Below are 25,735 nucleotides of genomic sequence, written 5' to 3' on the forward strand. Positions count from 1 at the left end.
TTCTTCTCATCATACTCCAGCTTATTTTCGGCAATCTCCTCGATTTCACAACTCTACTGTGCCTTGCAAAGCTGACTTTTCCTCCAGTACTGAGTTATTTGACCTCCCTAATGACTATTCTGGGGTTGGCGATGAAGTTGATCTCCTGGTGAAAATTCTTGCGCTTTGGAAAGGCATCAACAATGAACCAATCTCGATAAAAAAATGGCTATGACAACCTTGCCTCGGTTATATCTCAACATCTTTTCGCCTTCAACTATGTATGCTTCCTTTTCGATCTCCACCTGTTGGCTTTGGAGATCTTTTCTTTGACTCATGGACTACCCCCTTTGAATAGAGTAACTCTTTCGCACTCATGTACATCTGAGCTCGTGTAATGAGCTCTACGTATGACTTGGCTTATTTCTTTCTTAATGACCTTAGGAACTTTTGATCTCTTAAGCCGTTATGAGGGCCTAGCTTTCTACATGTAACTTTCTTACATTGAAACGTGCTATGTATTCCCACAATGTTTGGCCATGCTTCTACTATATCAATAGTAGATGAGTCATCAACTTTCTTTAATCTCGTCCACCTAAGAACTAGGTAACAAATGCTCGTGCTAGATTTCGGAATGACCCTATTGATTTTCGTTTTGATCTCCAGAACCAATCCTTTGTGGGTCTTGTCAAAGTGAAAGAGAATGCTCAACACTTTATTGCATCCCAGACCCTGTGGAGCTCCATCCACAAGCAATATGTATCCAAATGCTCGATTGTGTCCCTTTTCCCATCATATGGCTTGATGATAGGTACTTTGAACTTTGACGGAAGCTCAACTCTCATAATCTCATCTGTGAATGGAGGGTCAACTTGATCAATTAGCGTCTTCAACTCTAAATCCTCATCCATCTCGGTTTTGGTTCTACTACTCATCTTCCGATGCTTCATCCTATGATGGCTTCTTCTTGGCCCTTTTTGGGTTTTCTTCTTATTTAGAAAGCTCCTCAAATTAGTATCTAGAAGGCTATGCATCTGACTACCCTTCTTTGTAGTCTGACTTAGCCATCAATGGCTCATCTTCTTCTCACCTCTGGTCCTCCTACACACTTCTGACCTTACACCTCAGAACCTGTTTGCCACTATCCTGGCTGCCTCATTTCTCTTGTTTACTTGACCTCTTGAGATTTGGGGATTCTTATCTCCCTTGCCTTTTTTCTTCACCGTCTCGTCCTTATCCTGGGTCAATAGCCTATTGGCTTTGAACAGTGGGGATGTGACTCCCCTATCTCCTTAACCATCAAAGCCTTCCACTTTGCTGGGTCACAAACTTGCTCCTTTTTCTTGTCCCAATCTTACCGTCGCATGACCTCTAGTAACCTTCCAACATTTTGTTCCAGGTTGTCCATTCTTTCCTCAAGTGCCCCTATTTTCTTCCCTTTCTTCCTCCGTTTGCTTTTCAAGGTTAAATTTGATATTATGCATGTCAAATGTCATTTTTACCCCTTCTATTCAATTTTACCCATAACAATGCCAATATTCAAATATTCAAAAGTGGTGTAATCATACACATTCCAATTGAAATGAGTTATCTTCCGATGGTGTTATTATGGCTAAATATCTCTATAACGACGCCTTCGTTAAATATATTTCTATATTTCAAGTAAATAAATAAAATAAAGACGATACAAAACTCTCTTAAACTTTGTTACATGTTTCAAAAATATCTCTATAGTTCTAAAATGTGCAATATTACTCCTTAATTTTCATAAACATTTCAAAATTACCATTGGAATAGAAACCCTTTAGAAGTTCGAATAAAAATCAAGACTTAAAATTGTATGACGATAATCTAAAATGACGTGGTGATCTACATTTACGTTCTATAGGTCATTGTCACGTCATTTGATCATATATATCTCCATTTTCGCCCAAAATCCTAAGAAAATTCTACTCCAAAGATATTTTTAAAACGTTTATGAAAGTTCAGAAGTAATTAATATTACCACTTTTGAAAGTACATGAGTATTTTTAAAATAAATGAAAAAATTAAAAGGGTATTTTTTTTATATATAACTTAACTTGAAAAAACAAAAGAATCAATAAAATTGAAAAAAATATAAAAAGTTGAAGAGGGTAGATTTAAGCAATAAAGAAACTAAAAAATAGGGAAAATGGACAATAATGTGAACCATGATTAGAGATAAAATTAGACAAAAGCCTAAAAGTTAGTGAAAAATATAAACAATGCCCAAAAAATGCAAATAATGGAGAAGAAAACACAAGAAAAAAAAAAAAAAAAACCCTCTAAAATTTGGCCGTGAGTTAGACTTACAATCAATCAAATGTCATCTCACAAACAATATAAGTGAACATATTGCCCTTCATTTCTGTTAAAACATTGTATCAACTCAATGAAAACAAAAATATATATGTTAGTTTAGACCTATGGATCACTAGTTAAGCAAACTCTTTAGGCACAATAATTGATTTTATCATGTTTTTTTCCTTTCTTTTTCCTTTTAGTGAAATTAAACCTACCATATGTTTTTGAACTCTATTCAACTTTTTATAGCCACTTCATAATTTAAAAAATAAAATAAAATAAAGTCAGTTTCATCATGGGAACCTCCACATTAAACTAATGTTTCTTTCTCTCTTGTTCATGCATGTCCATGAATTATTTGGAAAAAAAAAAAAGAAAGAAAAGGGTAAAAATGACAAATCATGCAAAAAAAAAAAAAGGAAAAAAGGAAAAAAAGCAAACATGCAAGTTTTATATTGATCTTTTCCTAACAGTTTCTTTTGGTTTTTTTTTTTTTTTTTTTTTAAATGTATTGATTTAAATCTAAATTTTGGTTGGTGTATCATTTACGTATCCTTTTATAGAATTCGTTCGAAAATCTTCGTGTGAGATTTATAATTATTTCGGTACTCTTAAATTGTCATACATGAATCAATTCCACTTATTAAGATTATTTTTGAAAATTGTCCATGACATGTATCAACTCTTACACACGTATAGACTTCTTCAAATGTCAATTTAACAAAATGAACAATTAGAATTGATGTGTAGATAATTGAAACTTAAATGAGAGAATCAAATTGATTTACTAATTGTGAAAGTTTAAGAGTTGAATTAATAAGATTATAAGTCCTACAAGATGTTTATTGAAGGAAAATTTAAAATTTAAATAGATACAATTATAAATTTAGTCGATAGTTTAAATTGATATACCTAAATGAGTTTATATTAGGTAGCAAGAACATGAAAGAACAGAACCAGTCCTGCAACTTTTTTCTTCCTTAGGGAAGAAAGAAGTCAAGGTTTTCTTTTTTATTTTTAAATTTATTATTATTAGGGTATATTTGGAGAGAGTGAAATGTTACTAAATAGTTCATTGAGAATTTGAAAGAGACATGCATCAATTTTTTTATTGTAAAGCAAACACACTACTTGTTGATAAAGCCAACAAACCTAAGCCTAGAGATTCTAAGAAAAGTGATTCTCATAAAATCACCAAAACAATAACAAATCTAAAGATAAATATGGATCATCCTTCTAGTTGGATTTGTGATAAGATGAATAATTTGATATATTGAGGTCATGCTAGCTTCATTCTCTAATCAAATGGGTAATATTTCAGTACTCTCAAGTTCAATAGTTTTTAACCCAAATGATTGATGATTTGATTATGTTTTGCACGTTCATGTGTGTTTTCATAAAAAGAAAATACTGTTTTTTTTTTTTTTTTCCCGTATCAGGAATCGAGTATCTAAATCTGTAAAGATGAAAGATCGAATTAAGGCTCTTGTCATGGGAGATGAAGAAGTTTTATTCAAAAAAAGTTAGGGCAAAATTCTTCTACTGAACAATGTGGTCTTGAAATCTTAAAAAAAATTAGGTTCGGTTTGATAACCATTTTGTTTTTTGTTTTTGTTTTTGAAAATTAAATCTATTAATCACAAATAGTTTAAAAAAAACAAAACCAAATTTATTGAGAACTAAAAAAAGTAGTTTTTGGTTTTTGGAATTTAACTAATAATTCAATCATTATTATCATTGTACTTAATTATGATAAAAAATGTAGGTGATATAAGCTTAATTTTAAAAAATAAAATAGTTATCAAACGAAACCTTAATTAGTACAAGCTTATTAATTATTTTTCTCCAACTCAAACCCTAATTAGATATATGAGTTAGTCAACTGTTACATCTTTCACATATACCTCACATAATAAAATTATCAGCTCAATTAACTTGTTTCTTTAAGCAAATAGTTATTAATTATAGTAGAGTAATAAAAATAGTTTTTGAGAGATTTAACCAAATTTAGAACTGCAAAAGAACTCCGAGAACTACAAAATGGAACCAAAGTTAAACCAAATTAATCTCCAGAGAATAAAATGTCATCGGATTGGAATTGACTAGAGAAAAAAATATTTTTAAGAAAAGTAATTTTAGTTTAAATTCTTTTGATAAAAACTATTTAAATAAAAAATTCAAAAGTGTTTGAAAAGCTCTTTTGAGTGGTTATCAAAAGCTTCGATTTTTTTTTTTAAAAAAATGATTTATTCTCAAAATTAATCACTTGAAAAACTAAACAAATACCCACTCAAATCTAACATTATGTATGCACAAACGACACATGGAATGCATGCTTGTCATTTTTAAAAGCACTCTAAATCATGTTTTTTTATCACTCAATATTAATTTTTTTATTAAAATTTACATTTTTAAATATAATTTTCATAAAGATTAAAAATATGTTTCATTAGGGGTATACATGGGTTGGATTGGGTTAGGTTAGAGGGATTTTTGAGACCAATTAGAAAACTCAAGTTGGTCAGGTTGGCTACTCGAATGACCCGAATGAGGTATCCAATCCAACCTTTAAAATTCGGGTTAGGTTGGATTGGGTTGTCAGGTTGGAATGTGAGACATCAAAAAAGGAGATCTGAATTTTTTTTTTTTAAAAAAAGAAAGTCAGAGAGAATGAAAATCGACACTGGACGATTGAAGATCGAGGGAGAAGAGGAAGACGATGCAAATGAAAGAAGATCATGGGGCAATAGTGAGATACACAGACGACCAAAAATTGAGCTCACAAAGGAGAGTCAGAGACAACTTTTTTGTGTGATGCCTAAGGGACGACGACGAGAGAGACATATGAAACGAGGCCTAAAAGATGCATGAAGGAGATGACGGTGAGAGCTGAGAGAGAAGAGGAGGTTTGATGGACACGTTGAAGACTGAAGAGAGAGACAACGAGGGAGGCGACGGTGAAAAGTGAGGGAGATGTGGCCAGAAAGATGCATAAACTTGAAAAGAAATCAAAGAGGGGAAGGAGGCGTGAGATTAAGGGGCAACAAGGGGAGGATAACACAAAACCCTAAAGTTATATATATATTATTAGTAATTCTAGTTGAGTTAAGTCAACCAAATATTTTAAAAATGCAACTCGAAACCCGATCCAACCCAATCCAACACAATATAAAGAATTTAACCGAACCCAACTCAAAATTAAGATTAATCCAACCCAATTTTTATAATTTAGGTTAGATAGTCCGTGTTATTCGGATTATTGAATCATTTAAACACTCTTATATTTTATAGTGATTTTGAAAAGTGATTTCAGTCCCGATTAAAATCACTCTCGAACAATAATTATTCTCTTTTAGTTGACGGAATTATTGATTGTGGAGAAGGTTTGAAATCGAAATAAATAAAGAGAAATCACATGTATATAATGCATAGATTGTCAAAGGAATGCTGGATTTGATTTGTATTGGGGAAAGTGGACAACAAATATTTGAGAGAGCAATATATACACATAATGCCACTTGACACACACTCTTGAATTACAAGTCCAAATAATAAAATCAATGAGACGATCAATGTATATAATGGCTGAGGTCACTTACCACTAATTTCATTTTTTGTGCAAAGAAAAAGTTTGGTTTGTGATATATAATCGAATATATATACATATTTCTTTTTTAAAAAATTCATTGTATATTTGATCATTTTAGATAATATAAGAAAATCAAGCACATCCTCATGTGCAATAATAATTAAAACTGTTAATTATTGTATACTTTGACAGATGCTAAGCATGGAAATTTTGATAATAGTTTGATTTCTAATTTTTAAAATTTAAAAATTAAGTACTATAAACATCGATTTCATCTGTAAATTATTATTTTTTTATTTGTTTACTATATTTTATCAATATTTTTTTTAAAAAAAATCAAGCTAAATTTTAAAATTAAAAAAAGCATCTATTTGGTTTTTAAAAATGAAGTCTATTCCCTCTCAAATTCTTATGATTTTCCTTTTTCAAAATGAAAAAGTTGAATTCTTAATTAAATTCCAAAAACAAAATAAATTTTTAAAAATTGCTTTTTTTAATTTTCAAAATTTAGCATAGTTTTTTAAAATAAAGGTAAGAAGTAGACAATAAAGTAAGAAATTTAGAAATATAAGATGTATTAATAGACTTAATTTTTAAAAACTAAAAATCAAATAGTTACCAAACATGGTAAATTTTTAAATATTTTTAAAATTTTTCTAAGAATTCAATTATTTTTTATTTAAGAAAGATCCAAATGATGATATGAAATTGAAAAGAAATGACTTAAATTTTAAAAATAAAAATCTGAAAATAAAGGCTCTGCTTAGTAACCATTTTATTTTTTATTTTTATTTTTTAAAATTAAACCTATAGATACTACTTCCACTTTCAAATTTCTTCCTTTGTTATCCACTTTTCACCAACGGTTTAAAAAAAATAACTTTCAAAAAGTTATTTTTATTCTTGAAATTTAGCTTAGAATTTTACCATTATACTTAAAGAAAGATACAAATCATTATAAAAAATATAGATGAAATAGATTTAATTTTCAAAAAAAAAAAATAAAAAAAATAAAGGGTTATAAGACGGAGTCCAAATAATTACCCAATGAAATTTTAGAAATATAATTTCATCAATTGAATCATTATTATTTGTGGGTTAAAGTTAAAGTCAGTCGATCATGTTAAGTTAATTATATGTTATTTCTTTGTGTTTAGTCAAGTGGTTATAATTTTCTAACATCAAAATATTATATATTTTAACGAGTCTCTAAATTTTACCATAAAATAAATTATTTGACATAAACCTAAGTCAAACACTTTTTTTTTTTTTTTTACTTGGAAAAATAAATATTTACCAAAACAATTATTCAAAACTACATATCATGAGTTTCAAAAATAATTATGTTGAATAATTTAACTAACGATTAACCCAAGGACTAAAGTAATCTTTACATACAAAGTTTAGAGATATTAAAACAAAACATTTAAAAAGTTTAAGACAAGTAAAATATAAAACTTGAAAGTTTACGAAACTAAAAAAAAAAAAAAAAAAAAAAAAATCAAATGTTAGCTAGAATTAAAATAGAATTATTTTTAAAAATAAATTCATTTGATTACATGTAAATTATAGTTTGGTTTAAATGTAATTCTCAAACGAGAGATAATTTTATTTTTTCTTAGTTGAAAAGTTAAATTAGACATTTAATTTTGAAAGTCTAGAAATTAAAATAAAATTAACTTGAAAGTTAAAATAATTAGTAGTTCATAAATTCAAACGAAAATTTAAGTGCAAAAAATGAAAATCTAATTTAAATTATCACCTATAACATCATAAAAATTTTATAATCAGTCTTTTTTTTTATTACATTTTTCACCTAATGAAGTGAAATGATGAATAAAAACATTTGTGTTAAAATACTATTTTTCCTTCCGTTTAGCCTCGTACTTTTTTCAAGTATTTAAAGTTAGTTGTGTAATTTCAATAAATTTTGAAGTAATCCTTATTATTGACTTGAAACTTAATTTTATCAAAGGTTGTGAAATAATAATAATAACAAAAATCATCCGATTTAGGATTTTAATATTCCAAAAGTTTGTTTGTACAAATGATTTAGGTCTGTATTTGAAATTTCCCCGATGTTGTTAAGGCAATCGAGAGTTTCATATTTTAAGAATACTGAATCTTGTCTCAATCATCTGAAGCAGGGTGTTAACACGCCTTTACCTTCATACTAAAACAAACAAAGCGAGAAAGTTGTCCTGTTTTTAATAACAAAAAAAAAAAAAAATACATTATTTAAGAAAACAGTTAATATGAATGTCTTTCCAAAGTTTATAGAGAGAATGCGATAGATACTATTTTTTCTTAGAAAAACTAATCACAAGTTGACAGGAAAAATTAAATTTAAAATTTATTAAAAGTATGAGAAGGAAATGGAACAATATCGAAATAAAGAATAATATTTTTTTAACCTAAAGAACATTTTTCAAATGTGAGACAATGTTGTACAATCACTCCCATTGGCCAAGTATATATAAAACCCCTTTGCCAATAGCTTCTTTTCTTTCCACTCTATTTTGTCACATTTTTTTTACCATTTTTCTTTTATAAAAAAATTGTGATGGTAACCTTTATTTATTTATTTATTTTTCCTCCCAAATTGGGAACCACATATTTAAAAATTCACAGAAAATAATTAAGAGGATGGAGATCTTAACCATCTTAGTAAGTGGGGGACAAAAGATAAAGTTGGGTTACAAAAGAAAAACAATATTCCACAATACCTTTCTTCCCCTTTGTATTAATTAAATAATATTCAATATTGAATTCCTAAAAGATCATACTTTTTTTTTTTTCTAATTAAACTAAACCTTTAATTCAATCCTTTAACTATTTTTAAGTTTTATTCCCAATCTTTTAAAATTTTCAAATTCAATTTACATATTAAATGTTTCTTCAACCAATTCTTTGTTATCATTACAAGTTAAAAGAAGTATATAACATGTTTTTTTTTAAAAAAAAAAAGTATATATCATGTTTAAATGAATCTATTTCTAAAACAAAAAGACGTTTTTAATTTGACTAGATATGTTGATAATCAAGTCAATTGAAGTGGGTAAGTTTTTTATTTATTTTTATTTTATTACTAAACACGTTTTATTCATCAAATGAAAATATATGAACTTATTATAAATCAATAATTTAGATTTATTTTGACGAATACCATTATGATGTTTATAAAACTCTGATATTATATGATAGTAAAGATTTGATTGAAGTAAGAAATTATTTGTATATAAAATAAGAGATTAATAAACCCAAATTGAAAAGACTTTGATTAAGGAGACTTCTAATGAAAGAAAAGGAAGAAGAAGAGGATGGAAAGATTTGGTCAAGGAATTATTATTGGGTTTTTTTTTTTTTTTTTTTTTTTGGTGTACAAATTGAAGGTATTATATTATTAGTGAATTCATGGGCATTTCTTCTTGAGGAATCTTTTTGGAAAAAAGAAAAAAAAAAAGGAAAAGGAAAGGAAAGAAAGTAGAGAAAATAAAGGAAATTAAAGTAAAAAGAATATCTTCATATGAATTGAAATAAAGAAAGTAGTAATGTAATGTGTAATGGTTGGCTTTAGAGTCAATTTCTCTTCAAAGTTTCTCCAAAATGCAAGGCATCTCCACACAACCTTTGTAACTCTACTGTGGATTTCTCTTTCAAAATCTTCATTTTTTAGACATCAAAATTAATGGGTTAGATTATATGCATGGATTTGCATTATTTAGTTATGAATTTTTCAAAATTATTATTCATAATCTTATATTTTGAACCATATTTGTACTCAATTCTTGTCGTTGACATCGACTTGACAAAAATTCTCTATGTATCAAAAACTTTAAGTTTATTGTTTTTTTATTTTCTAAATTGGTTGTTATCAAAGACTAAAATATTTGTCGGTATACCGATCGATATATCATTACATCGAGGACTTCAATATTGATATTAAGGATTAGTCCTATCTTTTATTAATACCTATAAAACATTTTAAAAATATATATAATCTATATTTAATCCGAATATGAAGATATATATCATTTATAGCCTGGTTTGAAAGTAATAAAAAAAAAAAAAAACTTCGTTCTTAATTTAAATAAATTTTATAATTTTTTTATTTACATAAAAACATTGTTATTCCAAATGAAGAATGTTGTACCGTAGATAAACCTACTGTCTTGAAAGCAAGAACGATGCGACTTCCATGCTATATCACAAGAAGTCGGTTGCTCTCTAAGGTTCACACAACACTCGGACTCTGATGTGCACTCGTCGGAGAACGAATTGGAATCAATCGGAAAATTAGCTCAGAAAAGTTAATGACACCTAAAAACAAAGAAGATCAAAAAATCTAAAAAGCTAGGTTTTTCTATGTCTCCCCAAGCTGCTCAAAGTACTTTTTTAAAAAGAAGAAAAAACGTTGTTAGATCTAAAATTAATTCAAAAAATTAATTCGGATTTAACACATTTATTTTGGTAAATAAAAATATTTAATGATAATATTTTTCATAAAAGTAAAAAAATGATAGGTAGTAAAAAATTATTTCTTTTTCGCATAATTGTGGTTACCCAAACTTGCATATTCAACCAAATAGACAACAATAATGCACATATAGTAAAAAGGTTATACTTCTACCATCACCACACTTTGAAAGCTCTATACCCATTTGCCAAGCCTAAATCTTCCAACATGGGACAACTTCTATCTCTTTTCTCTCAAAACTACTATTTTCCTTTTGCTGGCCAAAAACCCAAAGTCATTCCCAATAAATATATGTTGACGATAACATTTTATCATCATATCCATCTATATATTTGTAAAATTAAAATTTTGATATCGATATCGATCGACATCGAAATCTTAATCATTGGTTATTATCTTGTTTTAGATTCGAAGTGACTTTTTCTTCATTTACGTTAATGAAATCCATTTTTTTTTTTTAAAAAAAATACTACGATAAAGCATGAATCTAAGTCTAAGAAAGTAGTTAGAAACTTTTGAAGGTTCATGCACTAAGAAACATAATTAGGTGTAGTGGAACAAATTACGTACACAACTTGTATTAATATGTCATAATTCTAAAAGTATATATATAAAATACTAATCGTCATTTCGTAGTTCTCCTCTAAATCTCTCTAACTTTAATTAGGCTCATTTTTTTTAAAAAAAAAAAAAAAAAAGAAAGAAATTGTAGCTTAATCTTTATTAATAGTGTTTAAAGTACATGAACAAAATACTTAATCTAACACTATAAACTTTCGATGCACACTGAGATTTCTTGGACGAACCTCTTCTTCACCTTAATGCAAAAGTGAGTAAATATTCTTGTTATAATAGACATGTGAAGAATATAGTATATTTCGTCCATAGATCTAATATATATATATATATGCGTGCGTACGTTTCTTTCTTTTAGACATGTAAAAGTACAATAGAAGAGGAGTTAAAGATTTTCTTCGAAAATAAAAGCATAAATATTCTAATTAAATAAATATTAATTGTCCCTTATGTCATCCTTGGGTGCAGTCTATACTGTCTCCAATAAAAATATGTCACGTGACAAGTTTTTTTTTTTTAAAAAAAAAAATTGATTATTTTTATTTTTTTACTATGTATAGAAAGATTGAATGGGGATTAGGTAAAATCATTGGGCATGATATATTTTTTCCTCTCTATATGAATACGTTGGAGAAAGAAATAACCTTTAGATATAAAAATTTAGAAATGTTGGATATTATATACAAATATTACAAGAAAGTAAAGTATATTAAGTACTAATTAGTATAAACTGATTCAAACCTATCGCACTTTTCAAGTTTATTTGGAAATTTGTATCAAATGAAAGAATTTGACTCATAACTAAACACTTGGATTTTTTTTTCTCAGTACTAATTTATTTTATTGGTATTCTAAATAATATATTATTTTTTGAGTAATGATAGGAAATGAGCAAATGGATCAAAATATTTGCAAATATGAGTAAGTACCATAAAAATATTGGAGACATGGAAAACTGATCCTCCTTTTATGTTTAAAATTTCCTTAGATTTCAAATTTATCCTTATCATAATCTTTCAATAATAGACTAATATGCACATGTGATATCAGTACATTGTTGATAGACCTTAGGTAGATATTAAAATCCGTTATTGACAGACTATGATATTCCTTTATTATTCTTTTCAAGAAATATATCATTATATTGGTAATAAACTTCCATATTATTACTATTTGACTTGTCATGTATAGATGTATCACTAGGGAGGTGTTTGTATAGTATATCAATGATAAGTTTCAATAACTGATAAACTACATACCTCTTGATTAAATTCTATCAGTGAACCATCTATTGCCAATATCAGCCTTCAATTAAGATGTGTGTAATCTATTAATGATAGAATCCCTATCATTGATAGTCTTTAAGTAGAATGGTATCAATAGCAATTCACTATAATGAAACATTCTCTTGACAAGTCATCTATATGCACAAAAGATTTTAAGAGTGACGTGTTATCAACTACATATAGAAAAGAGATGTTTTCATGACAAATCAAATACATGAACAATCGATGTATAAAGGATCACAATAGATAGAAGTCTACCATTAATAAACTTCTATCCATAACAAAAGTCGATAGAAGTAATATAGCATCGATAAATGTAGATCAATAGTTTGATAGTTTAGTAATTATAAATTTTTTTTAAAAAATAAGTATGCTGTATATGTAAATTGTTTTAGATTTGGCTAGATTTGCGATAGTTTTACTTTATTTGACTATTTGTGCAAGTATCTTATTTATATATTAGGTAATGGGTTTAATAATCATTCAATGTCACTTTTGTCTACAACTTTAAGCAGCATGATTATAGTACATTAAAACCATCATCTTTAATGATTGGAGAGCAATTCCACTCATTTATTTACTCCAGGTGTTTAGTTAATAATAAATATCAAGTTTACTATCTTTTAATTATATAGTTTTGAATTTATAATTAGCTCACATTTATATAACTTTCCGGCATTTTCCTCCTTTTTTTTTTTTCATTAAACCTTTAATAATTTGTTGGAATGAGTTGAAATGTTGGATAATAAAATTTAAATATTATCGTTTTAAATTTTCTTTACCAATTTAATTGAGATAACTACACTCACAAATATTAAAAATTAATGAAATATATATATCTTGACGGACATAAAGTATGAAGTATCAATTAAGGTCTTAGATGTCAAATCTTCAAAAAGATATACATACAAATATATTTTTTTATTTTTAAGTTCCTACAAGCTTTATAAATACAAAAAGATCTTCACACCCCTTTGACCAATAATAATAATAATAACCATCACTTTTCTATAAATCTAACCAATAAAGAACATCAAAGTGAAAGATCCAAAAAAAGAGAAAAAAAAATATAATGAGTTAAAATTATTCTTAACACTCAACTCTCGTACTATTTTAATTTATTTAACTTAATTTTAAAAATCTTAACATTAGTTTACAATGAGTCTAACTCAGTTGATATAATATTTATACAATCACCCTCGAAATCATATATTCGATTTTTTCACTGAGAAATGATCCCAAAAAATGTTTACACATTAAAATTGAAGTATATTTTTATTCCAAGCCAAGAAAAAAATAGTAGTTTTCAAAAGTAAATTTTTTGAAGAAAAAAATTATATAAATATGGAAATTTGACTGACTTTTTTAAAAGCAAAAATCAACCATAAACTAAACGGAGAATAATTAATTTTTTTTAATTGAAATTAACCACATAGACTAAAATCACAAATTTAAAAAAAGTAGAGCAAATCAAACAATACTTTAACCTTAAAGAAAATTACTTACCAAAAGAAGAAAAAAAAGTATATATAAATAAATAAATATATAAGTTGTCCAAGCAAACAAGCAAGCTCAACAAGCCTTCTTCCCTCCTTTTTTTTTTCTCTTTTGGTAAGAGAGAATATTACAAAAAAAGCAGAATTTAAATAATTTAACTTAAAAAAAAAATCAAACAGGAAAAATAGGATGAGAAAAATCAGATTGCCATTGAAGATGGTGTTCATCATGATAATCATCTGCAAGAAATTGCCATTGTGAAGAAGACGACGACGAGGGCGACGAGGAAGAAGAATAACTATTAAAACCCAACAAAAATCCATTGGAGATTAGATCCGGCAAATCAAACCAAGTATCTTCTTCTTCCTCCTGAAACGACGTCGTTTCGCTTTCCGGTTTGAGTGCGGCGGCTTGTGCGGCGGCGGCTTGGATATCTTTGGCAGAGAGGGAGGCGGGGCGAGGGAGATGGTGTTTGAGTTGAGGGAAATTGAGGAAAGCACGGTGGCCTTTGATGGCGAGTGCAGCGACGTCGTGTGCACGCGCCGCCATCTCCGCCGTCGGATATGTGCCAAGCCATATTCTTGATTTCTTCCTTGGCTCTCTTATTTCAGACACCCATTTTCCCCATGTTCTTAGCCTTACTCCTCTGAATTTTGGGGTTGATTCTTCCGATTCACTTTCGGTGGCGGCTGTGCTCCTCTGTCTTTTCCGGCTGGTTTCGGCGGAGGACACGGCGGAGGAACTGGTGGTGGAATGGTGGGAATTTGTGGTCATTTTTGAAGATATATGGAGTGAGTGTGGTGGTGGGATTTGTGTTTGTTTTTAGGAAGAGAAGACAGCGTGTGTTGTTGTTGTGTAGGCCTTTTATGCTTTTTTTGTTTAATAAAAAAATATTAATTTTGATTTTGATATTAGTTTAATGGGCTAATTATGATGTGGAATATTTTCTTTTTTCTTTAATTTTTTTTGGAGAGGGTGTGGGGTGGGGTATAATGGGACATATCAGATTACAGCACAGCAGCTAGGTTTGTATCCCATGTGGTACTACTTGTCATAATATAATGAAAAATGCAATTTTAAGTGTATTTCGAACTATATCTATCTTAGTGCGATCTATTTGAGCGTTCGATCAAAAGTTGACATATGGTGAACTCTTCGGGTCCTTTTGGTAACCATTTTATTTTTTGGTTTTAATTTTTGAAAATTAGGCCTATATTCTCTTCATTTTTTAAGTATAAGAGTTCGCCAAATTTCAAAAATAAAAATAAGTTTTTAAAACTAGTTCTCAAAATTTGACTTATTTTTTAAACTATTGATAAAAAAAACATAATAAAAGAAAAAATTTGGAGGTAGAAGTGACGTCTATAGACTTAATTTTAAAAAACAAGAACAAAAAACTAAATTCCAAAAAAGAAATTCTTTTATGGCGTTTTTGGAACTTCATAATTTTGAGTGATTTTTAAATCCTAATGAATTTCAAATGAAATTCGTTGTTTAGTACGACAAGAAAAAAAAATGATTTCAAAATTCAGAGTGATTTCAATTCCTGTTTTTACTTTAAAAAAATTTTCTGGATAGAATGATAGAATTTCGTAGGATTTAGAAGTAAATTACTAATTTAACCTTAACATATTCTAATTTTTAATTAACGCATCTCAATTAAAAGCCTATATTAGTAGGATCTTAACTTTCTTTTCTTTTTTGATCATCATACAAATGCAAAATTTTAAATATATTCATTTCAATTATTTTTCGTTCCAAACGAAATAATTAATTTAAAATCATTTTCGGATTTCAAACTACAGAATTTAAAATCATTTCTTAAATTTTCTTGAATCTAAATGGATGGTTAATATCTTTTTGTCACTTGTGATTGAAGGGAATGTATGAATAAAATGAGTGCAGTTTACGCTACACCAAAGTATTACTCTAATATGATACATACCATCCAATATAGGAAAATTACTTTAAATGAAAAAATATTGAAAATATTTACAAATAATAGCAAAAAATTGCAGTCTATCTACGATAGACCGTGATAGATCGCGATCGATTACTATCTGTGCCTATTGATAGATATAGATAGTAGTCTATCACGATCTTGTAGATGGACAGTAAAATTTTACTATATTTATAAATATTTTGATTTATCTTTCTATATTTGAATACATCCGTCCAACACGACTTATTCCCACCTTTATTTCTCTTTTTTTAACCCTTTGCTTGCACTCCAATTTTGGACCATTTACATTTACCATGCAACTAGAAAATAAGATATATGAGAAGTGAGATTAAAATATCATTGTCCAAATAAAAATGTCATGGTCTAAATTTTACTAAAATATCGATGTCGATAAACAAGTTTTTGCAAAATTGCAAAAACAAAAAAATCAAAAAATATTTAAACTACAAAATAAACCTTTTATGGTTTTTAAATAAATTTAAGTATTTGTAATCTATATAATATTTAAATTAGTGATATTTTATTATTACTATTTTTTTTATTTTTTTTAACAAATTAATGGAAAATATGTTGTTCACCCCTCTAATTAGTTTTTTTGTTTTCTTTTTTTATTAGCATCTACGTACTAACTTTTTTTTTTTTTTTTTTTTTTTACCAGATATGAGATTGGAGAAAAGTGAAAAGAGAGATTTATTTTTATCTCTAATGGTAGCATTTAAAAAAATTAGCAAGTACAAAGTTTTTTATATCGACCGAGAAGTTCATTTTTAATTTAATTTAATTTAATAATTTGTGAGACGAAAAATCCGTATTTTTAATCTTGAAGTTGATCATACATATTTTATGTGAGTTGAGTTATCCTCAATTTGATAAATGTATTTTCCAAAGTTTGTTATGTTATAATTATTTTTCAAATAATTATTTGTATTATTTTATTTCAATTATGCTTTAATTGTCATACTCCACCCAATTTCATTACTCATATGGAAATTTTCTAAACTTTTAAAATATATACACACATAATTTTCAATCTACTCAAAAAAAGAGAGAAAAAAAGACCAATTTTCTAAGAACGTAGGCCATATTAGTTTTGTTGCATTGTTAAAAAGTCTATTAGAAAATAATAATTAATTGAAATAGTTTATCCATCGTGAATCAAATGGTTAATTATTATTATTAATTTTCTAATTCTGACAAGTTGTATGCCATTTGAGTTATACCTATATTGACAAAAATAATTATTTGTAATGCTCGAGTTGAGGAATGATACATGAATGAACCAATATCACATCTGAATAAGAGAGATCCTGAGGATATGAAAGCATAATTAAGAAAAACTTAAGAGAATTGAAAGTTTCTATATATACCAACAAGGTGTACTTTCTTTTACAGTGACTCAATCATAAAAACTTCAAAGTTACACATGCTAAACTTGAAACAATTCTATATTAAGTGACCTTTCTGAAAATTTTCCTAAAAAACTTGTGACTGAGAACAAAACGGACTGAAAGGATTGATATTGGTTCATGGGAATTGTCGTCACTCTTAGAAGTAATTCAAGAAAAGTAGATAGTATGGTGAGGTTGCAGGAGAACGTCGAGGGCCGTCAGATGCCAAATCTAAATTTCAAATGCTCGAGGTTTACCCAAACGCAATATTTAAAACTTTACACTTGGTTAGTATAAAAACTAGCCAATAAAAGAAAGCTACTAAGGTCCTTTTTTTTTTTTTTTTTCTTCTTTAATAAGAAATTATGATTAATCTTCTTAGTTTAAAGTTATTATTAATTTAGTTGAAGATGAAGAATGCATATATATAACCACGGAATCATATCACAATAGAGTATCCAAAGCTTTGTTGATATGTCTTCTTCAACTTGACTATTTATGTCCCAACCTGTCTCTGCCACATCTCTGTCCTTCATGTTTTCTTCTCCTCTTTTAATATTTTTAAATCCTTAATTAGTATCAAATAATTTCTAAATAAATAACATCAAAAACAAATTTAATTAAAATATACAACTATCACACCATAGTATTTCTCTCTCTCTTTTGATCCATGGCCTTTTAACAATATTATTTTAGTTCTTAAATTTTTACAAATTAATTATACGAGTCCTCGTTATTTTCTTATTCTTAAAGTGAGTTTATTCAATATCAAGTTGGTTCAAATACATGTATAATATCACTATGTTAATGCACATATTTGAAGCAATGTTATTGACTTTCTTAAAAAAAGTTATTGTAAAATGATATAGTAAAATTTAAAATATTTTTTTTAAAAAAAAAGTTATGGACAAAATGGAATGACCTTTTTTTTTTCTTCTTAATATTGTATTTTTTAAAAGTTTTTAGAAAAATATATACTTTTCTAAACTATTTTACAAAATTGTTGTAGTTCAAGGAATAATGGTAAAGTTTAACCTAATATTGGTGCCATTTTTTGAAAGGTTAACTTTCAATTTCATTATTTTTATTTATTTTTTATTTTTTTAAATGGATAGACATTTGTTCAATTAAGCTCTTCCAAGAAGAATGATGTGTGAATTTCATTAAAACAAATATGTTTTGTTAGAGTGTTAATTAGTTGTTATAATATATTAAATTTTCAATGAATAATTCAAATTATATTTGACAACAAACCATTTTGGATTAACTAAAGTTTTTTTTATGCCTGCGAACATGTCCTATTTCAATCCAAGAAAATTATTTAAGTATATTGATAAAAGAATGTGTTTCTACATAGTTTGACATTATATTTTTACATGTTCATGAGTTTGATGTCGTCGTCTAAACTAAAGAGTGAAACGAGAAACATGAAAAAGAAGCGATAATAAAGAGTTACAAAATATGAGTAAAAGGATTATCTATTAATTTATTTCGTTTTTTTAAATGCATAAGCATATTATTGATATTTTCCTAAAATGAGCTTCAACATTTTAAACATAACATATATAAATAAAATCAATCATTTAATTTCTTAAAAAAAAGTTCAAATATTAAAGGTGAAATATATATTTACATGTAGTCTTAGTCATGGTATTTAATATACATGAAAGATGAATTGATATTTTCATTATAATGTAAATAATCCACAAAACATACCAACTAAATAACAAAACGTTACTAATATGATTATCATATATAAATAATAAATATTGTAAAAAATATTTATTTATTAATTAAATATATTTTTTGATTTTTTTTAATACTTTCATAAATATTCATCGACATTATCATTTTATCGATATTTTTGTTATCATTTTTTAAACACTTGAGATCATACTTTTTTTTTTTTTTTTGACATCGATATTTTAAATTTTTTTAATGAGTATTTTAAACATGAAAAAAAAAAAAAAGTAATATAATTTAAAGGGAAGACGTGAGAAAGAGGCAAATCGGGCGGGGAACAAGTTTTGGCAAAGTCGTAGGTGGCCGATTATTATTATTATTATTATGTACTTTTTGAAAAAGACAATTTCAAACAACCAAGCACTAAACTTTTTATTAATCTACATTACAATTCCATATTTCAATTATCAATATTTCTATTTCATTCAAATATTAGTGAAAATATTACTAAAAATAGTATCAATCTCAACTAATATTTTTAGAAAAAAAACATGAAGGTCAAGAATTTCATTAAAGAATATTTGAAATAATAAAAGGAGTATTTAATCATTTTTTTAGAAAAGTTGAAAATTCATATTATTAGTTTTTCAGTTCTACCTTAGTGATTAATTGGTTAAATACTTTTCTTTATACTATTTTAATTTAATTTATAAAACTATGAACATGTAGATGCATATAGGTAATTTCCAACAGTTCTCTATAGGGTATAATCATGAAAAAAAAATAATTTAATGTAGCTTCCATAATTGTGGTTGAAATATGTCTGCCCTTTAAAAATTATTGGATATAGATTGATGAATTAAAATTTTAATTCATTTTCATATATTTAATCAGGTAAAATTAATAACTTATTGGCACTTAGATCTCGCATCCGTTCGTTGTGGACTTGACCTTCACCCGCTTCACCTAATTTAGTCTCACTTTTTTAGCTGATCTATGTGCAAGATTCTCCTACCAGTGTGATATTGAGCCTACCACACTTCGATGTCTAAACTAGTATAGAGAGTGCATAATTCAGCGAAACATAAAACTATAGTCAGTGCTCTCATTTGGAAATTGCTTACTCTTTCATTTTGCGATCGTCAAACGGGACTATTTATAATACTCTTCCTTTGACAGTCGCCTGTGGTTACATGTAACTTTGATGATGTCAAGGTAAGTTACAGTGCTTGAGACTGCAGGGCGCCAGACTGAGTGCAACTTGATTATTTCTCGATGGTATATTTACGCTAGCTCAGTTGGTTGACCCAGAACTCAAAAATCTAATTTTTCCCTTTTGAGACGCGCGTTTTCCTATCTTGTCTCCCGATTTTTCTTATGCTCCAACTTGTCCTTGAACTTTTGGTCTTGTCTAAGACAATCCTCGACAACCTTTAGTATTCCAACCGAATTATTTCTCCATAATCATGAAGATGGGTTTATATTAGTTCTCTTGACTTTATATTTTATGGTGGATAAAGAGAATTATCATTATATCTTATGATGGAGAAATAGAGTACCCAAGCTTTTCACAAATGGAAGAACGTAGTAGTGAAAACATTATAGTACTATGAACATACTCCTACTTTAATTTTGTTTAGTTTAATAGTATTATAGGTTTGGAGCTTTGAATATTTATTTCTATAAGAAAAATATATAATAAATTAATTCGTTGAATTATGCTTAAATTGAAACCTCTTTTTATGTTAATATTTTTATAGGTACAAGATCCTTTGTAAAAGCAAAATTAAGTGAGAAATAGAAATCTTGTTATAACTATATTATTATGAAGTTATTTGTTGTTTGTGAGAAATACAAAGTCAAAATATTTATAAAAAGCAATAGAAATCTTGTTATAACTATATTATTATTTTTGAGTTTAGAGCAAGTGTATAGCTCAAGGTCCAAATCTATGTTTTTTTTTTTTTTTTTTTTTTGAGAAAAATTAAACAATTCATATTTTTTACTAGTGCAACACTCAATAATTATAGAATTATTTTCATAAATAATGTTTCAATAATTGATGACTACTATTTATTTAATAAATTTTTAAACATAAAAAAAATGATATCACATATATTTTTTTTATTCCGTGAATAAAATCTAAAAATAATTATTAAATTATCTTTTAGAGTACCAATAATTATACTGATGTGATTGAATAGGTTATTTGGCTTATGTGATTTGCATCACTGGCTATATATTTTATTAGTTATTTAGTTGTGTATAAAATTTTATAAAGGTAATATATAAATATTATTTAGGGAAGTTATTTTAAATGACAAAATTATTGAAAATATTTATAAATACTAATAAAATATTATTGTGTAATAGACTGTGATAGACTATTATCTATATCTATCTGAATGAAAATTTACTATTTTTATAAATATTTTAATTTATTTTCTTATATTTGAAAGCAACCCTTCCTAGTTTTTATTATCATAAATCATACGTTTTTATAAGTAATCAAATAAGAGATGTCTAATTATATATATGGTAGAGAAATATATTTTAGTATATAAACAATTTTAAAATGCAATTGATTCTATATGTATATTTTTAACTATAATTTATCTTAAAATTTTGTGTTTCATGTCTCTAACTTTTCTCTCTATAAAATTTTCTTTGATTTTTTTCTTTCCAAAATTTTGTTGTTTCTATTTTTAACATTTTTCTTTAACACTTATGTAATTTTTTTTAATCTTATTTATCTCTTAAATTTCTTTTTCTCTATCTTTATTTCTCTCTAAATATATTTTTTTCATTTTTTACTAAATAGTTCTTTCTCTAAAACCATTTTTTTCCAATTTCCAACTGTTTTTCCTTTTCTTACTAACTTTTTTTTTTTAAACATTTCAAAGGCATCATTAAAATTACTAATAATCTATTTAGAAAATATATTCCAAACAACATTTCAGTCGGACAATATAACTAAGAAGACTGAGATAAGATTCAATTAATAAACATACATAATAAATAATTTTCTAGCATGAGCTATATAACTAAATATGGAGTTAAATCAAGAACTCGAAAACTATTTTAAAGGATGCAATAAGGGAGAAAGAATCATTATACAATCACCTCTTCTAGAACAATTGCGTCCTTGACATCAATGGCGCCTCTTGAACTTAAAAAAGTATAATCACATTTCAAACAGTTGTATCCTACGAGTGAAGGGCAAAACAGTTTAAGAAACATGTTATGGCTTTTCATACTTCCATAAAATGTACATTTTTTTAGGTGGTATCATGAATTTATTGACGTCTTTTTTTCCTTTTAATACATGAATCAAACTCATATATGTGAATAGATGCTCTGCCTCGATGTGTAACTGCTTTCTCTTGAACAAGCATGTCCTTGTTGGCATCAATTGTATCTGTCACGAAATCGACAATTAAAGAATATAAAAAATGTAAAAAAAAAAATCAACACACAGATATACGTGGTTCACTAACAGTGTGTTAGCTACGTTCACGAGGAATATGGAGAATAGTATTATTGAAAGAATGTTTTATGAATACACAAATGACGCCTCTAGGGTTAGAGAATTTATATAGCACACTACTCTAAACCCTAGGGTCATAATCGTAAATAACTACAATAAGTAAATATGCTAAATATGAATCCTGAATATAGTGCACTACTCTAAACCCTAAGACCCCCGTACTTGGTTTTTCGAAATGCCAACAAACAAATTCAAAATATTCCAAAAAATTTCCACCTTGATTTGAATTCTCTCTCAGATAACAGATATACCAGATGCAACATAAACAATATTGCCAGACGTACCTACACTTCTCTCTCATGCCTCAAAGTGTCCCCAAAGGGGACCACTAACAATTCAAAACATTCAACAAGTCTAACAATGTTGGAACTTACCTTGTGGAACCGGTTTGGTGAACATATCAGCAGGGTTATCAACAACACCAATTTTCATCACTTTAACTCTATGCTCACTTCTTAAGAAGTGATATCTTACATCGATGTGCTTAGTTCTCTCTTGATGAACTTGATCCTTAGCTAGACATATTGCACTCAAACCATTACAATATACAATAGCTTGATCATGATGCAAACCAAGATCACCAACTAACCCCTCAACCATATTCCCTCCTTAGCAGCTTCTGTCAAGACCATGTACTCTACTTCAATAGTAAACAAAGTAACTATAGGTTGTAAGGTTGTCTTCCAACTAACAACAGGACCACCTAGAATGAACACATAGTCAGTCATAGACCTCCTACTATCAACATCTCCAATATGGTCAGAATCAGAATAACCGATCACCAAACACTTTGTGTCATTCCCATAAACGAGCCCAACATCAGATGTATCTCTAAGGTAACAAAAAATCTCTCAAAAACTTGCCAATGCTCCTTCCCAAGTTGACCCATGAACCTGCTAACAACACTAACAATATGGGCAAGATCAGGCCTAGTATAGACCATAACATACATCAAACTTCTCACTGCACTAGCATAAAGAACTCGAGACATATACTTCTTCTTAGCTTCAGAGTGTGGTGAAAGCACATATGACAAACGAGCATTTGCAGCACTAGGAGTATCAATAGGCTTAGCTGGTGACATACCAACTTGGACAATATTTTCTGAATATAGCCTTTTTATGACAAAAAGAGCTTATTTTTATCTCTGTCCCTATAAATCTCTATAGCCAAAAATTTTTGAGCAGCACCCAAATCCTTCATATCAAACTCAGCATTGAAAATATTCTTCAATTTTGAATTTCGGACTTGGACTTTGTAGCTATGAGCATATTATCTACACATAAAAGTAGATAAACCATTGAACCAATATTAGCTTTGTTGTGATATACACAACAATCATAAAGACTCCTGTTATAGCCAAGTCTAACCATATAGCTGTCAAATCATTTGTACCACTGCCTTGGAGATTGCTTTAGCCCATACAAAGATTTCTTCAACATGCAAATATAATCTTCTTTACCTGGACATTATAACCCATTTGGTTGGGTCATATAAATCTCTCCCTCTAACTTTCCATGTAAGAAAACTATCTTCACATCTAGTTGCTCAAGTTCCAAATTTTGATGTGCTACTATAGCTAGTAACACCTGGATAGAAGTATGTCTGACTACTGGTGAGACATCTAGTTCTCTCTATGTGGACCCTCTAGCAACAACTTGAGCTTTATATATAATTCCCTCTGAAGGTGATATTTCCTCTTTTTTCTTAAAGACCAATTTACAAGTGATAATTTTTCTCTTATTAGGTCGTTTAACTAATTCCCAAGTCTGATTTTTGTCAAGAGATTCCATCCTATCCCCCATAGTAGCAAGTCATTGAGTAGACTTATAATATGAGCAGGTTCTCTACAGGTGGATGACTCATGAGGATCCACCTCTTCAGTAACCTGTAGTGCAAACATAAGCATACCTTATAGGAGGTCCAACACCAACTCTTCTAGCACTAGAATTCTCAGAAAAAACAACTTCTGATGTTTCAGGCACATGGTTTATGTAGTAACGTGCAAATCTTCTCCACCTTGGTATTATAATTCATTCATAGCTGAAATGAATTGCATCTTTACCTGTTTATCAACATTAACACTTTCTCCCACATCAGTAGACGTCACAAAATGCTTCACAGTTGAGTTAAGCATGATACTTTCATCAAATATCACATTCTTACTAAGTATAACTCTATTCTCATAAGGTGACCAGACTCTATATTAATGGTATTGACATTCAACATGCATAAGCAATTAGGATCTTAAGCACTTTAACTATATTAATTTTAGATTACAAGCATGCAAGTCCATAATATTCCAGAATTTTGGGTTTCAATGAATACCTTTGAAAAACTCCAAATTAACTCCAATCTTCAACTTGATTCTCCTTTCTAATAGCTTGGCCTTAAATTGGATGGTGGAATCCAAAATGAGAGTTAATTTGAGGGAATTCTTTTAGGATTTGAACTTGGTGTGAAGGACTTGAGAGAGAACTCTTTTATCTCAAGAATTCTAAAAATGCATCATCATCTTCAATCAATTTCTCCTTCTCTTTTTATCAAAATGCAATCCATATTACATGAAATATTGATATCAACTCAACATGTTATTAGTGAAATCAAGGTCTAATCAAGGTGGAAAATGTGGGAATTTCCCACTAACTTGATTTTTCAAATTTAAAATGATTTTCTTAAAAATCATTATTTAAAATTTGAAGAACAATTTTAGATTTAAAATTCATAAATCCAATTTTGAATTTAAATCAAAATAATTTAAATAATTAATTTTAATTTAATTAATTAAAATAATTTAATATCAAATATTAAATTATTAAACTACCAATTCCTAATATGAGTCCTATTCATATATAAAATATTTAAATCATATTTAAATATTTTTAGCCCTCCAATTTCATTTATTTTGATAATTAAAGGTTTAATTATATTGTATATATTTAATAATTCCCTTAAAATAAATTTGAACGTTTCAGATTTTCTCATCACGCTATTCTAAGGTTTAGTTCGTTTATGAGTTAGTAGGGGGACCTTATGGACCTACAAATCATGGGCTCTAACAATCCAAGATTAACCGGCTAAACTTTTTAACCTAATTAAACAACATTCTTTAACTAAAGCTTAGTAGTTGCACTTCCCTCATTGTAGATATATTTCTGTCCATCTGATTTAACCATGATCAATAAGTCGATCATTCACAGATCGTTCGCATTTACAGTTAGGTCAAAATTACTATTTTACCCCTATAATACATTTTACTCCTTAAGTCTCCACTATTAATGAACAATTGGTTTATGGTCCTCCCTGAAGGAACTCATTTTACAAGGAGATCCTTGAGCGAAAGCGGATTGTCCAAATTCCATTTTTATTGTAAATTGAATTTACAGTAAACATACAAGATATGCATTCATAAAAAAAATTACAAA

General features: G+C 27.9%; 2 protein-coding genes across 2 annotated transcripts; both read right to left on the minus strand.

Annotated features, from left to right (window-relative positions):
* Positions 1–13,734: 13,734 nt before the first annotated feature.
* LOC120067999 (ethylene-responsive transcription factor ERF039) lies at positions 13,735–14,653 on the minus strand. The gene has a single exon (XM_039019656.2). It carries the CDS (start codon positions 14,501–14,503, stop codon positions 13,901–13,903), a length of 603 nt encoding a protein of 200 aa, XP_038875584.1. The 5' UTR covers positions 14,504–14,653; the 3' UTR covers positions 13,735–13,900.
* Positions 14,654–21,874: 7,221 nt separating this feature from the next.
* On the minus strand, positions 21,875–23,394 carry LOC150032202 (secreted RxLR effector protein 161-like). Its single transcript, XM_090308442.1, has 4 exons — positions 23,204–23,394; positions 22,900–23,141; positions 22,685–22,825; positions 21,875–21,969 (listed from the first exon to the last, which is right to left on the minus strand). The coding sequence occupies exons 1-4, from the start codon at positions 23,392–23,394 to the stop codon at positions 21,875–21,877; spliced, it is 669 nt and encodes a 222-aa protein (XP_090164568.1).
* Positions 23,395–25,735: the final 2,341 nt, after the last annotated feature.

This window comes from Benincasa hispida, chromosome 12 (genome assembly GCF_027475165.1).
Source record: "Benincasa hispida cultivar pf3 chromosome 12, pf3_genome.v1.1, whole genome shotgun sequence".
In the NCBI taxonomy this organism is placed as follows: domain Eukaryota; kingdom Viridiplantae; phylum Streptophyta; class Magnoliopsida; order Cucurbitales; family Cucurbitaceae; genus Benincasa; species Benincasa hispida.

Coding starts and splice junctions, on each gene's coding strand:
- LOC120067999 (XM_039019656.2), bottom strand. CDS start 14,503: ATGACCACAAATTCCCACCATTCCACCACCAGTTCCTCCGCCGTGTCC.
- LOC150032202 (XM_090308442.1), bottom strand. CDS start 23,394: ATGTCACCAGCTAAGCCTATTGATACTCCTAGTGCTGCAAATGCTCGT. Junction 22,826..22,899: donor GGAGGGAATATGGTTGAGGG/GTTAGTTGGTGA, acceptor CAATATGTCTAG/CTAAGGATCAAGTTCATCAA. Junction 21,970..22,684: donor CACCAAACCGGTTCCACAAG/GTAAGTTCCAAC, acceptor CTTCACTCGTAG/GATACAACTGTTTGAAATGT.